Source organism: Electrophorus electricus, chromosome 12 (genome assembly GCF_041902795.1).
Source record: "Electrophorus electricus isolate QZ-2024a chromosome 12, ASM4190279v1, whole genome shotgun sequence".
NCBI lineage: Eukaryota > Metazoa > Chordata > Actinopteri > Gymnotiformes > Gymnotidae > Electrophorus > Electrophorus electricus.
Window position 1 is genome coordinate 2,554,339 of NC_137508.1, and position 17,525 is coordinate 2,571,863.

Here is a 17,525-nt window from a genome sequence, read left to right on the forward strand (position 1 = left end):
GGTTGTCCTGTGCTGTGCATCCATAGGACGCCTTTAATGAAAAGGACTTTTATTGTGCCTAGACCCTGACATCCCCCTTCTGTATTCAAACACCTACGCCGTTCTGCCAAACCTGGGACTTTTACTGTGCCTAGACCCTGACAGCCTTATTCTGTATTCAAACACCTACGCCGTTCTGCCAAACCTGGGACTTTTACTGTGCCTAGACCCTGACAGCCTTATTCTGTATTCAAACACCTACGCCATTCTGCCAAACCTGGGTGCTTAGCCCCTCTCATTCAGTCAGTTTATTATTTTCACTTTGCAGAGGGAGTCGACATGCTTTAGCAGTGTACTAATGCCTGTCTGCATTTCAGTGTTATGGAGCTTTTGATTCAGAGCACACAGACAAAAGCTTTTGCTGTTTGCCACCTACCTACAGTATGATACTGAGCACCAGCCACACTGAACACTTTCTGAGAAACAAATACGTTCTGTTATGTAAAACCAACATGAGATTCTGATCTGAATGTTGGACGTGTAGCGCACTACACTCGTGTATGCTCCTAGGACGGCACGTGCTCTTAAACATTAAAGGGGTCATATGGGCAATCCATTCTGGGACTAAAAAGAATGGCTTGTGGAAAGTCAAAATGTATACAAATGTAGTTCATTAGCTAAGAATATGGTGCTCAAAATTTGTATTTTTAGTTGTTGCACTGAGGCTAACCTGGCTAACAAGCCGTGGAAGCTTATGACCGGTAGTAAACTACAATTTGTGTACAATTGATATTTTCCTCAAACTATTACTTCATGTTAATAGCTTTTTTGAAAACATTGAGCATTAAACATTTCAAGTTTCTAACCAATAAGCAGAAAATGTGTATGGCAAAAATAAAACAGTTGTATGTATATGGCAGTAAGAGCTTTCGGCCACAACTTCAGTCTTCACCATCCCATGACTTCTTTCCCCTTGAATGGGAAATCTGTGTTTTGGTTGAAAAAATGTCTTGCAAGGGGTGAGGGCATGCGGTTGTGAGGCAGGAGGCGAGGCACGGCTCAGGGGGCCTTCTGCTCCAGCACCTCGTGGAAGGCTGAGGACGAGTACTCCTGGATCTTGTCTGTGCTCTGGCCGCAGACAGCGCTACCTGACACCACGGTCTCCTTGGGCCCCGTGGCTACTGTGAAGGTGGCATCTATACTCTCATAGGCTTCCGTCGTCCACTGGTAAGAACAAAGATTTTATGTTTATAAAGGCTGGCTACTCTAATACTGTGCCCTTACAAGTCATTTGTCTTGTTCCAAATTTTAATAATATAAAATATATAGAACATTAAAAATGAATAGGGCAGAAATTAAGGATTTCTTTGCATGCCCAAGGCGAATAGTAAGTCATCATGCAGTTCTCATGGTTGACTGATTCCCAGCCCTTCTCTGCTCTAGTGGCGTACCTGCGTGGCATGGGTGGCAGAGCGTACTGATGGCCCCAGGGCGATGTTGACGGAGCTGGACGACTGCGTGTCGCTGGTGTTGCCCCCGTCAGCTGCAGACAGGCCGGAGATGACGAGGCCACTGGAGAAGCTGCGCTTTCCGAACAGCAGGCTGAGCGTGGAGCTGGATGAGGAGGCGTGGCCTGAGCGTTGCTGGCCGGCAGCCGTGGGGCCTGCCCCCGACAACTGGGGTGCCTGTGAGAAGACGGAGGCGATGGAGGACGTGTTGAAGGACAGCTGGCTGTTGGATAGGCGCTGCGCTAGGCCCCGCCCACGCGAGCCCTGCTGGCTGTCCAGGATTGGCCCCGAGCGGCTAGTGACGGGAGGCCGCTGGCCCTGCGGCTGCACTGATCGACTGCGGTACTCCCGTCGCCCTGCAGGGGAGCACAAAAGACTTCACCTGAAGCAACGTTTTTGTGTGCTGTCCAAACATTTTCTTGTTCTAAAACGTCTTTAAAAGGTTGTGTGCGTATATTTAGTAATGTCTGACTGCTGCTGTTTTGACTGGGGTGGGCGGTCAGACCTGTGCTGTAGTGTCTGGAGTGAGAGGTCCGCTGTCTGGCCGGGTGCAGGCTCAGGCTCTGGGAGGTCATGGAGTTCTGTGTCTGGCTCACGGAAGATCCAGCACAGTCCACGTCTTCCATATTCATGCCACTGTTGCAGCTCGTCAGGTTGTCCTTCCTCACCCTGAGCAGAGGAGGAGGAGATGACACAAATACAGGTTCGGCAAAAGGAGGTTCGAGAGAAGCAGGACGGTGCATTTGTTCCAATTGCGTAACCTAGCCCTGGGCCACACATACCGGAGCCACCTGGAGAAGATCCAGGAGCGGATGTTCTCTAAACTGAGTGCGCCTCCCCAGATGCTCCTCATCTGTTTGTGCGTGCCCATGTAGGAAGTGGTGAGGGGAGACACGAACATGGGGTAGCCCAGCGGCTGGTCGCATGACGAGTTGATCATGTTGCGTAGGGCCTGCTTGGAGTTCTGGATACTGCCGCGTTCGGGGTTGCGGTTCCGCAGGAAGATCAGCTCCTGCTGCTGGCCAGCCCACAGCCCTCGCACACACTCCTTATTGATCTGCGTGTGCAATGGGGGGGACAGGTTAATGCCAGGGACGCGGTAAACCAGCGCTCAGCTTTCAATGAGTCAGCTTCTCCAAACATCTCTCTTAACTTCTTAACACAGCAGACACCTGTTTGATTGGTTCCTGGATTTTAGCAAGGCTCACCAACCCTCCTCCTAGAGATCTCTACTTGCTAAGCTCCAAATCAACAAGGTAAACAGAGGAGAGTGGGACCATCCCCCAGGATCTCTCAAAGAAGGGTTGCTAGCAAGGGACATCAAAAGAAACTTTCATTTTCAACCTAATGAGCGCAGCAAGTATTTCTCTTTGGGACTCCTGTCAGCAAACATATAAACTCCTTTTGATGTATGAAGGCTGCTTGCATCCTAACTAAAGGAAGGTTAGACAGATGGAGCTCGTGGTCTTGCCTTGATGACTTTGAAGCTGAGGTAGCGTTTGTATAGCATGATGATCTTGTATTCGTCAGTGCCATCGTCCACCATGTGGCGCAGGGTGAGAAGGGTGTCCTGGCTGGACAGTACCGCTCTGCGCCAGGCGGGGTCGCTCTCGTCACATATCACCAGACTGCTCCTATACGTGGTGATGGCCTCGTAGAGCACAGCCGGCTCCTCCGTCTCCTCCAGGCTCGTGAAGTGGTCCTGCAAGCGCACATAGAGATCGTAGAAATCTGCGCGGTAAGTTATGGGAAGCACGGCCTCTGTTCTATGCTGCTTCCAAAACCCTCCGTTCTTTTCTGTTTCCCTTCAACGGGTCTATTTTGTACAGATGTGTGGTAGTCGTAGTAGTCAGATTTACAGATATTAACATGAAGTAAATATGCACTTGCAGTGCCAACAGTCAGCGGTGCCCAATCAAAAGTTATTTCTGCCTTCATTTTCCCCTCGCCTGCCTTCCCAGAAATATGTACCACGTTCCAGCATTCTCTTTCCTACCTGGTGAAGCTTCAGGCTCATCCTCACAGCAGGTGCCACCACCTTCTGTAGCAGATCCATGTCAGAGAAGACCCACTCATCCTTGATCGCAATGCGGAAATCTCCCTTAAACAAGGTGTTAAATCCGTACAAGAAGGACTCCAAACTAAAAAGGAAACCATTTTAAGATGGGTCAAAAGATATATAATGTTTTCAGTGTAAAACCACTCCTGTATATTCATGCAGTCATTATGAGATATGAGTTTGCTCGTTTAATACGCCGTCAGAGAAACTAGGGAATGTACAATATAGTGGCTACCAAAGAAGGCGCACTAGAGCTGGAAGAGTACCTGTTGGACATGTTATGTGAGGCTGTTCCTAGTGCCCTCCTGCCCAGCACAGACAGAGCAAAACACAGCGTGACCAGGGCGGAGTCCTCATCACACTCCACTGGCTGGGGAAAGACAACAACCTTAACGCCACAGATGAATGCGAAAATTTATTTAGGCCTCAAAACGTGTAATCAGAATGATTGCGAGCCAAAGTTTCATCGCTAAGCCTTATTTTCTTGAGCTACATCTGTAAATTATGCTGTCAAAAAAAATCAGGTTTTGTATTTCCCTGCCATTTTCTGCACAGATAAATACTCATACAAGTTACATTTATGAGAAATCACATTCTGATCTTGAAGCATAAAACAGACATCCATTGCAGTAACTTGCTAGGGCCAATGTTAGTCATCCACACTCTAATAATAGCTTGAAATTACAACATTCCAGAAGAGGAGATACTAATAATAAATATATCTGGTAAATTCATCTGGTAAAATGGTATCAGTCACTAAAATTAGTGAGTGGGGAAAAAAAGCCACATCCCCTCACTTCGTCCATTTTGCTGGCACAGTGCTGGATCCACTCCAGGTAGACGTTGCAGTAGCTGGCCCTGGTGACGCCTTGCAGGCAGTGAACATAGTCCTCGTCGATCTTAACGCTGAACACGGCCGGGTCCCTCTCGATGTGATGCCATTTGCTGTAAGGCTGCAGGGTCTCGTGCGCGGCCTGTTCCCTAAGCCACACCTGCAGCTTCGGGTTGATCACCAGGTAGTAGATGATACTCTGAAGGCAGGAACAACGTGACAGAGAGTCTAGTCGGCGCATTATAATACAACACACGCAAAGTAAAAAAAAAGATAAAAGCACAGAACACAAACAAATTACGTAAAGCCAGTAACAGCAGTTGATGTAGCAGCATCGCGGTAACCCATGGTGACGAGGCATGGTACCTTCAGGTAGTAGGTGACGAGGAGCTTGCGCAGGTCATACACCTGCAGCATGGTGGCGGCATTGTTCTCGCTGATGCTGTAGCCCTCCAGCAGGTACTTGGTTGTGGTGAGCTCCCAGGCCAGCCAGCGCAGGCCGAAGGCGGCGTTGCAGGACAGCACGTGGGGCAGGTGGCCGGGCTCGCAGCAGCAGCAACCCTCGTCCTCCTCCACGCCCTCCGTGATGGCCTCCACCTCTCGCTGCTGGCAGTACGTGCCTGACACGTGCGGGCGAGACGGAAAACGTGCGATGACTTTGCCGAACCATTCCAGCTGAACGGCCAAATTGGGTCAAAATGGCCCTGATTAAGGAAAAAATCTTCAAAGTGACCTTACAATGCTAAATATTAGAAATTAGGAGTGAAATCCTTAAAGTGAACAATAGAAATCCAGATGCCATAGTAGAAAATGTGATGTACATTATAGTTTGGCATGTAAAAAAAAATGGGGGTCTGAAATGCCGGATTCAGAGTCTTACGGCTTTGCGGTGTTGTCTAGTACATGGGAGTCTTACCCCTGAACTCAAGGCCTCTCAACTGGAAGGTGACGAGGCCATTGCCAACCTCGACGAGGTGCACCAGGGCGTTGAGGTAGTCCGAGGCCAGGATGAAGCAGTCACCCACACTGTAGTTTCCCCAGCGGCCCAGCAGCAGGTCTCCACACAGGCTGTGCTGCAGCGAACGTGTCAGGTACTCGTAGAAGATGGAGTTCAGGTTGTTGTCATCACAGCCTGGAGGGGGCACAACTGTGTTTCTTTTTTTGAATGCGTTATTCGACTGTAATGGATTGAGTATGAATTAGTTAACCCTGAAACAACATTCCTTAAGAAGGAGAATTTGTGCTGATTATCAGATAGGAACCTTATATTTATCAACACATTGCATGTATCTGATCAAGCATTAAGCATGTCATTCATCAAACAATAAGACGTTAATCACCAGTCTCCTTGTTGACCTGAGACACCAGTCTGCTGTTGGAGTTATCAATGCGCTTCGTGCTGAAAATGAAGCAGAAAAGTAAGTGCAAAGACACGATGGCATATGAACCATTCATCCTAATCAACGTTCAGATTCAAGCTAGGCCACAGCAACATTTTGGCTCATGAGATATGCTAAACCAGCATCACTAAACCATGTCTAGCTCTGGCCACAGCCCTCTGCCTAGTGTGTGACATCAGGGGTGCAAATAATACTTAAAAATAAAATCCCCAATTTAACCATTTATTAAGCTTGTGTCTATCTTAAACCACCATTTACAAAGTATATAAATCAAACCCAATCTTAGAGGAGGCCTTGAAAAGCTGTGTGTCACATTTGAAATCATAGCCATGCATGCATGCCCGATGACCCTGAGAGAAAGCAGGAGGCTCTTACTTGTAGTTCCTCTCCCAGAATTTGACGGGCCGCGGGTAGGAGGTGACGAAGATAGCGCTGCCCAGGAACGGGCTCAGCGGCGTGTAGAAGAGTGTGGTGACCAGGGTCTGCAGCAGCAGCATGGCTGAATCTGAGCTCCTCCGTTAAGGACACCGCTAAAGTGAAGAAAGGCCGACCGGGAGCAGCGCTACCGTCGCCAGGCACTTAAACCAAAAATCCACCGACATCAACTTAATGGTAAAAACATTGCATTTTCCTGCTGTACATATTTAAAAGGGCAGAATGTAAGGATACGTGGGACGGCGAAGGGCTGAGCAAAGGCGTGAAAGGCACTGCCCCATGCTATCTGCCACGGTGCAATGTACACCAGAATGAAATGTAGTTTATTGAGAAGTTCCCAGAGCTGGAAACAAAACAAAGGCATGTTGGGACTCATGCCAGTACAACGGAGGCTGTTATTCTTGAGGTTATTAAGCACTTCAGCACTTCAGCACTTGGCAAAGAAATGGTGTAGCTTGTCTGAATTCTGCAGTAGCAGGACGCTATGCATGGAACGGTTTTTAAAAATAGGTTTCACCTGTTGATTAAGAGGCCTAATGGCCACTTTCCTAAAAGAAAAGCATTGAATATTATTGCACCTTGTGACTAATGGGATAAACTGTATGGCATTCTGCATTTGTGTGTGTGTGTGTGTGTGTGTGTGTGTGTGTGTGTGTGTGTGTGTATGTGTGTGTGTGTGTGTGTATACACACACACACACACACACTCCCTCTCGCTCTCACTCTCTGGCTCTCTCTGGCTCTCCCACACACAGTCCACAATGTCATTATACATTTTATGTATCCCATGTGGTGTGGCACGATGTACCTTGTGGAAGACTATGGACATTAAGAAGAAGTTGAGTAGAAAGGTCTCGGATGCCCTGCTGTAGTCAAACTCGAAGAAGATGATGGTAAAGATGAGGGTGAGGAAGAGATAACTGGGATTGCAGAAAGAGGAGCGCAGGAGCTTCATCCCAGCAACTGTCATCAACAAGACATCACAGCTGGAGCGAGACACAGACGCCTGAGCCACTCAGGTATAGGGGCGCGAGACACAGCCAAGCAAAGCAAAGAGGCATCAGTAAGGCGAGGGAGCCTTAGACACGAGAGTGGATGCACCAGCGACTGCTAGCAGTGCTAACATCAAAATACAGGCGCAAGACAATCATTTTGAGCCTTTGAAATATCTAATGAACAAAAAATCTGCTTTTCCTTAGCTTAACGGGACTCATCCTTTTCAATGGCATAATTAGCTCCATTTTGCAAGTCTTTACTGTGTTAAAACTTCATAAAACATCAGTGTAATCTACAGTGTGTTTCTAGTCCCATCACTGTTCAGATACTTACTGTGTACCCAGCTTTGTCCTGTGACTGAGCGCAAAGCCATCAGTGGTCAGAGCACTGAGGACAATGGCAGGGTAGACGATGTACTTCTCAAAGCTCACTAGCCCTACGTAGAGCCGCTCGAACCACATCAACTGAGCATCCTCTGAAGAGCGGATGTGCACAGTTAAACACTGCTTTGCCAAAGCAATAGTGCTAATTACAACATGCATACCTATATTTGTACATGACTATATATGAAAAACTCAACAGAGCAAAGCCTGTAAAACTAAAATTAATAGTGCATCCTCTTCAGACGCTGCCTCTGGTCTATTCAGAGAAATGGTTAAGCACGATTAGCATATTTCATCTTAATCTACTGCTAAAGCATTACTCATACAGTGCAGCTAAATTGTGTCATGGGCACAGAAGACAAAGTTTCCAAAAGGGGGATCCAGGAGAGGGCAGCACTCACCGCTGGGTTCAAACTGGGAGTACTCCTTACTCTTTAGCACAGGGTGGGAGATCCAGAGCCAGGGGTGGTGCTTCCGCAGCTGAGGGAGGAGGTAGTGGGTGACAAACCCCACGGTCGCTGCCAGGGTATACAGCACTATGTTGACAAAGGGCTGTGTTTGAAACACAGGGAAATGTGTGAAAGTTTGGTAGCATCCATCACATAGTACTATGACTATGAAGATACAGTATCCTCTTTGGTACCAGCTATTGCATGGCCCTTGACATGTTTTTGAATGCATTATGTTTTTTAACTTTTGTTGGGTTTTTTTGTTTTTTTTTACTCAGTGAAACTCACCCTTAAGGACAAGAAGACTGTACTGGCAGTAACTGCGAAAGTTAAAACTGAAGCAATGGAACAGACAACCAGATCTGAGATCAATCTTTCTCTCTGTAAGAAAAGACATGAGAGAAGTGGTTGTTTTCCATGAGGAAACACACTATTTTTCATTTAATTTTAATTGCAATGAAGGTTTATGTCATCATTTTTCCAGCCCTCCTGTATGTGTATGAACAATAGCAGCCCTCACCACTGAGCGGCTGAGCTTGTCTGGAAGTGGATCTGCGCTCTCGCTACACTCCTCCTCTGCCTCACCATCCCCTAGTGCTGGCACTAGTTTGGACTTAATCAAAGAGCTGAGTAACGAGAACAAAGCCATATATATTCATCAAAGTTGCACGATGCTAAATTCTTGCACTTGCTGCATATGATGATGTAACATTTTAGCCAAAGCGATAGTGAATTCGTACAAGAGCACGGAGGGATCACTGCTTTGTCGACTGAGATGGTAGGACAGGACCACCAGCAGGGCACAGAACCCCGAGAACAGGGCTGGTATGTGCTGCTCGTCCCACGGTTCCTGCAGTTCAAACAACACGAGACCTTGGATGAATGAACCATGACAAATCCTGAAATGACCAAAACTGCTCCTTGTGTGTTTGATTAGGGCTGGAACTAAACTTGCTGGGTCAGGAGTGCTGCCTACAGAGCCGTATGTATGTTTGAAGAGTGTGCTGGCTCTTCACTCAGGTGTGAATATTTCCATTAGCTCAAGCTGCTGAGCCAGGTGTCACGAATACCAACATTGGCAGTACTACTCATACTGAATGAATGCTCTTCACTGAAATACACATGCATCCAAATTCATCTTAAAATTTCACTCCGAGATCAATAAATCTCTGTGGGGCCTCTTTGATCAATGGTCATTTTTTAAAACTTCTTTATTCCTGTGAAGTCACCAACCAGTGAGGAGTGAATTACTGGAGTGAAGGTACATACTTTGTACAGTTACATATCTTTTATGATAATAATGGTGTATGCTTCTGATTTAGCCATACCTTCAGGGCACCGAAACAGAATCCATAAAGTAAAATCAATGCCATCAGACTCCTCGCTATACAGAAGAAGGCTGAACAGAGTCCGGTTGCAGCTAAGCAGAAGAAGGACAATCAATTACAAGCTACTGTTACTTTCCTTATACAGCACAAAAAATTCACCATCTTGTGGGAAACTGATACAGACCTGTCCCACCAAACAAGTGCATGTCGATTTGCTCTAAAACATAAATAATAAAGGTGTTGATTTGTGGGAGAAGGCCAAGGAGAAAGCTTATCGGGAAGCAGTATGTAAACCCTTAAAAGAAAAAAAGGATAAATCAGATATAGACATCAGGAGCAACAAAAACCGCTACACACACACATGCCTCTTAATTTACAATATCCTCTTCATCCTCTCCTAATGGAACAAGTATCACTTTGCTTAGCAGGGTGGTATTATTTACTGCACTTTGTCTTTTACTCTCATTAGCTCCCAGATTTACTACCATAAAGTGCATCAACCTTTGCTCCATTAAGCACAATACTTACCAATTAAAACATCCTGCACAAACTGAAGGCTGTCTGACATTACAATTGTAATGCCATACATAGTAGACACAGGAAGGTCTGATCTTTTCAGCAATAATTCCAGAATCCAAATAAGGCCACAGAACACGCAGAAGTAGGCAGCTCGACTGTAGGCAATGATTTGATTATGTCCCTGCAAAGAACAGCCATCCAATCGTCATGAGTACGCAGTGAACCCCACTAAACACCACACTCGGCACTTTTCTGGTCATTGCTATGGAACTCACGTGCGTAGGCGACGCTGCGTCTGGCTGAACACTCTGCAAAACATGAACAGGTTTAGTTCACAGCAGTGTACTGGGTTTCCATTTACATAAAGGGGTCATATATATTCTGATTGCTACACTACCTTTAGTAAGGAGTATTGACAGCTTGCGATGACACAGCAAAACTGGAAAACCCAAAAGTCTTTGAAACAGCCCTGGTTAAGGAGAACAAAGCCCAGAAAAGCGACCAGGAAAGCTAGGAAGACTGCCACCATGTTTTCAGTCATGTCCTGATTCCTGCAAAAATCATACAAGCTTATTTCCCTTTCAAAGGCTGTATGTTCAAATGAATATGCAACAGCGATTTTCTGACCTGTCTAGCAGCGCCGTCAAGGTCAGCCGATCGTACAAGACATTGACCCATTTCCCGGGAAAAATTTTGAGCTTGTAGTACAGCTTCTGGGAGGGCTTTTCCTGAGTAGATGTGTCAGAGGATTCATTAAGAGAATCCTCCTCCTACAGTGAAACCATGAAGCCACATTGAAGTCTGTAGTTCATACGTTACTTTGCAAAACTTGTGTTGTAAAAATTTAGCATTAGAGCTGGACTGCATTTCATTGTACAAAACAATGTGAACTCTTCAAAGATCTATTTGCTATAATGCATGATCCGCTGAAGGGTCTTTCTTGCCTGAAAGACCTCCGGGTGGGTCCTCCGGGGTCTGAGCCGGTGGGCTGGAGTAATGCAGTGCTGAAACGGGCACTCCGAGTGACCGCCCACTAAACCATCCTGGCACTCAGAGTTTGAGGACGTGGAAAGGAGATCACTGACACCAAAGGCAAAAATGGAATTTAAACAAGTAGGTTTGTTTTTTTTGGTTCACATTTCACTATTGACGTTGAAACACTGGTGTTTTTGTTAAACGATGACAACTAACATAACATTTTAGTACGGATTTGACGGAAGTTGGCAACTCTTCCCAGGCTTTTCATCATACCATATGTTGCCCGTGATGAGTTCAGCTCCAAGAGGTAAATTTAATGCTCTTTCATTATACAGCCTTCGAGGCCTGTCTCCTGAAAAACATCGTCCCATTTTCTTTTAGGCCAGTTCCTCATTTAGAAGTGAAATAAAAAGAGCATTGACTATCTGTGTCATGTTTTAATTTTGTCATTGGCATTTTTGTCCTCATTTTTCACTTACTGTGCACTGTGTGAAAGGTGTATGCTTGCTCTTTGGATGTTGCCTCTGGTCTACAGATGACCTGTAGCATGGAGCTCTCTGACTGGGAGGTTTGAGAGGGCAGAGAGTCGTAGTCTGGATCCCTTTCCTTATCTGTCTGGGGGCTGCAAAGGTACACAGCACATTCTCAGAGTTCCACTGCAGCTTAATGGGAATTACAGTGTAATCCTCCATTATAAACACTGCGATCCAGAGAGTGGTACAAGCGCAGCCTAGCAGCTTGGATTCAGGTGGGAAGAGCATCGAGGAGCACTGGGATCCCAGCTGGCTCCATGCTGGTACTGAGGGAAGGAAGCCATTGTGCTCCTCGCCTCCTAACTGGGTCGCATGTCTGCGCTGTGGGGAGGCAGAGGGGAGACCTCTGCAGTGTCCTGACAGCGTATTACACGGCATTACTGCAGGAGCAGCGTGCCCAGCGTGGGTGAGGGAACACTGACTACTTATTGGAGGAGGCATGTTTTCACCACATTCCTGTGTGGAATCACAGCCTGAGCTGCTCAATATAAAAAAAGCATTTAAATAAAAATATGAGCTTATATATGGAAAGTAAATAAAAATGCCTGACTCCTAAATGCATCATATTGTGGCCACTGCATTATTATACTGCAAATAGCAGTATTATGATAATCAGCATTACAGCCCTGGAAATTCCTGGAACTGACTATAACTAAATTAGAAGAAATGAGAAAAACTTTAAAAGCCTTTATGTCGACTCAGGATAGCTTTTGTAGTGCATGAGTAAGCAAGAATAAAAACCCCATTGACACGTAGAACATAAAAAAAGGTATCTTGCTAATTTGCCATTCAGATGATAATTTCAAAACTCATTAGTAGTTAAAAATCCATCAGACTGACTTTACTAAGCAAAGTAGTTGCTACCTATCAGGAGACACGATAGGAATCCGTTTCTCTGGAAAGGTGTGCAGAGTGTCTGTAGTCAGAGTGTTTGGAGGGTTTGGGCGTCCTTGCTGTCCAGTCATTTCTGTGTTTTCTAAATTCTTCATGGCCACCGTGGTCTCTTTTGGAAACAACAGGAGCATCAAAAATAGTAATACGCTCACATAAAAGACACGTTTTGCAATGTAAACAAAGAAACAACTTTGGGTTTACAGTAAGCTTTTGTAACACCTAAAGAAAACAGGAGCTTTGTAAAAGCCTTTCTATACGAACCCTAAATCCACTAAGGGCAGAGCTACAAATCATCTGCCTGAAAAAGTCATATAAACATCAAAAAAACACATTACCAAAACCTTTGGAAGAGAGAATATATCTGTAAAATTATTAGGCAGTGTGCATATTTGTATTTGATAGTCAAATTAAGTCTAGATGGCAGACTGATTGTTACACTCCTATCTATTACAAACTATTAACTACAACCCACTGCTGCAGAATATTTGAAATTATTATTATTTGAAACTATTGTGTGCAGGCTTTTGATAGTATTATCTATTAACATAATTCCACAGCCAATGTCAAAGAATGTAGTTATATGCTGATATTTTCAGACCCTATGGTTTAGTTCTACACAGGATCAAAAAGATGATTTGAAGAGAGGGTTGCAGAAACCCTCTTGTACACTGTTCACCACTGGAGCACTGTGACCTGCCCTAGTGACTGCTACTGCCAGTAAGGGACAGTAAACACTGCCTTGAGAGCACTGATGTGTGATTCCAGCCCTCTGATCACACACAGAGTGCTCTGATCACACACATTCCTCTCTTTACACACAGACTTCAGCTCTCTACACGCTATGCCTTCTTTCTCTTTGCATCATGCCAAACCAGCCCAACATACTGTGCTGACAAACAGCATTTTTTCTATTTACATCATTCTAATTTTCAGCTGTTATCACACACATATAAGTCTTTGAAACAATTTACAACATGAGCTATTCTATACAAATTCTTTGCACTTGGATATAGACCTGTTGATTCTGTTATTAATTAATTGTGTGGCCCAAGTAAGGATTTGGTTTCATGTTTAGGAAACAAGCTGTTTTCTCTCTAATTCTAGAATTACGTTTTACACAAAACAATATGCTACTGTTTCATCCTAAAACCTCTCAGGCATATGACATTCCACTAGTGCCAATGCTCAAGAGAAGATTCCAGACTCACCCTCTCTGTCTGTTTTCTCCTCCTTCAATGCATCCTCAGTCTGCGTAGCTCCTCCGCCTCTGGTACTGCTGAGAGACTCCAAGAGTGATACAAATTCAACAAAGTTGGACTCATCGGGCAGTTGGCCCTCTTTGGCTTCTAAATCTGACTTGGAGGAGGTCATGGTCTGGAACTTGTCTTTGGTCCAATGGTCGATCAGGACAGCATCTCTCCCACTGTCGATGCTGAGCCCTCTTATGTGTGTCCTTCCACCTGCACCAACCCTCCTGAAACCTGAAGGGATCTGCAAGAATCCATCAGTGTTTGACTTCAGCTCGGAAGGCTCATTTTCTTCAGGATGGGAGTTAACATCGATGCCAGAAGAACTGTTATTAGTCAGATGTGGAGTAGGCTTCTCCTCCTCATCTTCATTTGACTGCGCTGCCTGGCAGCCCTGGGTGGAGGCAGAGTTAACTGTCTCGTCCTCGACATGTATCTCGTGATCCGTAGACTGTTGCTGAGCAGACTTCTCCCTACAGATGGGCGTTTCTTGTTTTTGGTCTTGGTCACACATTTCTCTGTCCTCGTGGGGCAAATCAAATGCGACGACAGGGACTTTGACGGGGCCATCTCCTGCCGCTGCCGTCTCCTGCTGAGCCAGGTGGGCCGACTCCTCCAGCTCAGCTGCTGTCTGTGGGTCACAGCTCACTGTAATGATGATCTTCACTGTGTCACTCTCGTCCAGGTGTGCGGACGAACCTGAGTTGTCAACCTGCACCACAGAAATCTCATCCGAGCAGTACACCTGCTCTGAGTTCCTTTCCCCCTGCCCTTCTTGTGTGAGTTCTGGAGTTGGGCTGTTATTATTGTTGTTGTTGGGATCTGGATGCAGTGGTTTCTCTTCCTCTGGTTCTTCTTCACTTTCCTCCTCACTGCCAGCCGATAGGGGCAGGCCATCATGAGCCATGTCCCCATGGGTTGGCTCTCTTTGCTCCCCCTGTAAGAGTGGGGCTGACTGGTCACTACTGGGGCTGAATCCGTCTTCAGGGGTCAGTCTCTCCTCAGGCTCTGCTTTTTCCTTAGGCTTCTTTTGAGAGGATGTGTCATCTTGTCCTACAAAAGTTACACAGACATCCAGTGCGAATTTTGTCACCTAATTTAATGACATAACTATAAAAAAGGAGAAAGAATTGACTTTACAGAATACTTTGTCTCACTGGAGCATAAGCTGATTGGGAGGGTCAGAGGTTATTTTTGCCCACAACCAATCACCAGCCCTTAGTTCTCACATTTGCAGAACACTCCAGTCCTGATCCTCTCTATCTGAGTAGACCTTACTGGATGTTGCACTAGCTATAGCTCACATAACATGCATGCCACACGTTTATAAGCTTGAATTAAGTTAACAATCAATCCTGGCACTGGTTACCAGGATTTTTCTTCTTCTCTATTGCATTAAACGTTTCTTACAGAAAGCCATTTGCACTGCGATAAAAAATGAGGGGTGTTATAAACATGAACTCATCTAGGATTGGATAGTTACCCATAAATTACCATTTCAAAAGAACACTTTAGTCATGCATATCAACTCTAACCCAGTCCAACAGATCTAGAAAAAAATGCCAGAGAGTTGTCACACACTAGAAGGTCTCAAAGATAAAAGCAGTGTGACATTACATTAAGCAGAAAATGTAAATGAACCATTGAAAATTGTGAGGAGCTCAAGTATCATGGTATAATGTAGTTTTATGAATATTACGTACCCTCTGTGTTCTTTGAATCCTCCTTTGGGCACTCCTGAACAGTTATCAAGATAAAAAAAAATAACACTGAGCTCCAGTTGGATTTCCAACTGCATCCTACTTGGTAAACAATATATTCAATAGTCACTCTTTTAAAGAATAATGACTCTCTTAAAGAATCAGTAGATTACTAACCCCAATCAGTCCAGGGTCTGTTTCAGTCTGTTTTACAGTGACTTGGATAATTGGACTTGGCCTGTTTCTAGTCAGCACTGCCATGGCAACACTATCAGGGGCTGTGCTGCTCTTCCTGAGGATAAAAGAAATGTTATTGAAGAGCTTTAAAACTTTTATAATAGTCTGACAGACCAAGACGAAAGACAAACGAAATGTAGTCGTGCAAAGGCCAAAGAGAGCTTCTCGTAGTTTTTGTTTAAAACATCTCAGTGGTACTTGACTTGTGCAGTTACTATACAGTGGGTACTAACGATATTCCATAATTCAGAGAAAGAAAGAAAGAAAGAAAGAAAGAAAGAAAGAAAGAAAGAAAGAAAGAAAGAAAGAAAGAAAGAAAGACTATTATGACACTCATGTGTTACCTCAAGGTGGCTGGAAGACAGGAGTCAGACGCATCACTTTTTTTGTCTACATCTTTGCTGATGTCAGACATACTATTCTGAGCTACAATGTCACCTTCATCAAACATCAAATGAAGCCGATAGTTGACCATCTTTATGAGGATGAAGAGAACTGTCACTGATGTGCAGTATATACTGAGGACCAGGGTAGTGGGTGGAAGTGCCTGAGCAACAGTAGTGGAGAAGCCACACACACACACACACACACACACACACACACACACACACACACACACACAGGAAGTCTCAATGATGCCATCACAAACAATGGTCCAAGCCTTTCTCCAAAGTAAGCCAGAGATTAAAATACGTTATGTTAAATAAGTAAACACTCTATAAAGAAAATGTAATTTTAGTTTATAAACAATATGTAGAAGAAGAAAAATCAAAATACTGGGTTATACTCAATAAACTGTTGCAGTCTGGGTATACAGTTGTTTTAAGAATATGTGTAAAAGTAATAAATGATTAAATTTTTGAATTATAATTTTAAGTTCATTAAGGATTTGTTCTATGAATGGTGAGAAGAATATTAAAATGTTAGTCCTGTTAAAAGTGCAGTAGACTACAAAGGATGACGCTTCACATGATTTACTGAGCTAGTTTAATTGGGCCCTTTAAAACTGTCAGCCACTGAGCAAAAAAAAAGCACTGGATGGTGCCGTCAGCGTGCACTGAAGGGCTGTGAAAGCGAATGTTCGTCAACTAAAATCTATACGTGTGTGTTTTCAAATGTATTGGTAATTGCTTTCGGGTTAACTCTTCAAAAGCGTATGATTTTTATTGTCAGAGCATGATCCGCTAACCGCAGCGGTACCCAGGTTATTAAATTCCTCCTTCACCTGTACAGCATGCGGAGAAAAATGCGACAACGCCGGCTTGGTGGTAGTCTCCGCGAATAACGTGTGGAGCACAAACCCACTGTGTTCCACTACGTATTCTTATTCAGACTTATTTCGCTTAATATGAATTACTGTTTAACAGCTGACTCATTTTCATGATGCATCTCACTGGTGAAAAATACAGCACAGTCGGCCTGCGACACACGGGGCTACTTACCAAATGTAGAGAAAGCGGTAACATTAGCAAAAACATCCATAAATAAAGATGGCATGAGTTGTTGAATTTATTCTGGTCTGGGTCATGATACCATCCACCGGTCAATGAAGCCCAGACCCCTTGGCGTAGCGTTTGCACAACCTGTGAACCCATTCTTGCAGCAGCAAATAGGCTAAAACCGCATCACGCTGTATAAAGTCACCCCACCGCCCACTCGGTTGATTCCAGGTAGATTACATCTTGCGGATTGCTAGTACGACGGAGGGCCTCGAAATGCGTTAGAGGGTCTCCTTCATTTTCTCACTGTCCCAGTGTCCATTGTACACCGAATGACGGCTTGCGGTGTGCGCTGCTCACTAAAAGCATCTTCCACAGCACCCCAGCCATGCCAGTGTTCGGGGAGGTGCATGGACCCGTTCATAGCGGTGCTCTGTGAATCATGCGCCCCGCCTCCTCCCTGCCTGCCCGGGTGATAGCCGGCATTATGACAGCGCTTGAAATTAACACGAAGGTCATTTGGTAAGATGAATATCATAAACGTGCATCCAATAGTGAACGCTTGCACAAAAGAGACAGAAAACCTGCTGGTGATTGCTCCGAGAGCGTA

The 17,525-nt window shown here is 45.0% G+C and overlaps 1 protein-coding gene across 1 annotated transcript; it reads right to left on the reverse strand.

Moving 5' to 3' along the window:
* Positions 1-43: 43 nt before the first annotated feature.
* Positions 44-17,317, reverse strand: pcnx2 (pecanex 2). Its single transcript, XM_081725085.1, has 34 exons — positions 16,919-17,317; positions 15,821-16,023; positions 15,417-15,531; positions 15,243-15,276; positions 13,501-14,592; positions 12,263-12,401; positions 11,345-11,487; positions 11,139-11,217; positions 10,832-10,967; positions 10,515-10,657; positions 10,285-10,438; positions 10,163-10,195; positions 9,897-10,068; positions 9,553-9,663; positions 9,369-9,460; positions 8,781-8,890; positions 8,561-8,666; positions 8,329-8,421; positions 7,993-8,143; positions 7,542-7,683; positions 7,021-7,198; positions 6,448-6,556; positions 6,154-6,283; positions 5,719-5,777; positions 5,295-5,510; positions 4,745-4,998; positions 4,344-4,577; positions 3,813-3,916; positions 3,484-3,628; positions 2,959-3,189; positions 2,270-2,544; positions 1,993-2,156; positions 1,431-1,843; positions 44-1,203 (listed from the first exon to the last, which is right to left on the reverse strand). Exons 1-34 carry the CDS (start codon positions 17,069-17,071, stop codon positions 1,039-1,041), a joined length of 6,078 nt encoding a protein of 2,025 aa, XP_081581211.1. The 5' UTR covers positions 17,072-17,317; the 3' UTR covers positions 44-1,038.
* Positions 17,318-17,525: the final 208 nt, after the last annotated feature.

Bases quoted from the DNA above. Each gene is read 5' to 3' on its own strand.
- pcnx2 (XM_081725085.1), bottom strand. From the start codon at position 17,071: ATGGGTTCACAGGTTGTGCAAACGCTACGCCAAGGGGTCTGGGCTTCA. The intron at 8,422-8,560 runs GTGAGGGCTGCT...CTTTTCTTACAG, and splicing joins ACAAGCTCAGCCGCTCAGTG to AGAGAAAGATTGATCTCAGA. The intron at 2,157-2,269 runs GTATGTGTGGCC...TCCTCTGCTCAG, and splicing joins ATCTTCTCCAGGTGGCTCCG to GGTGAGGAAGGACAACCTGA.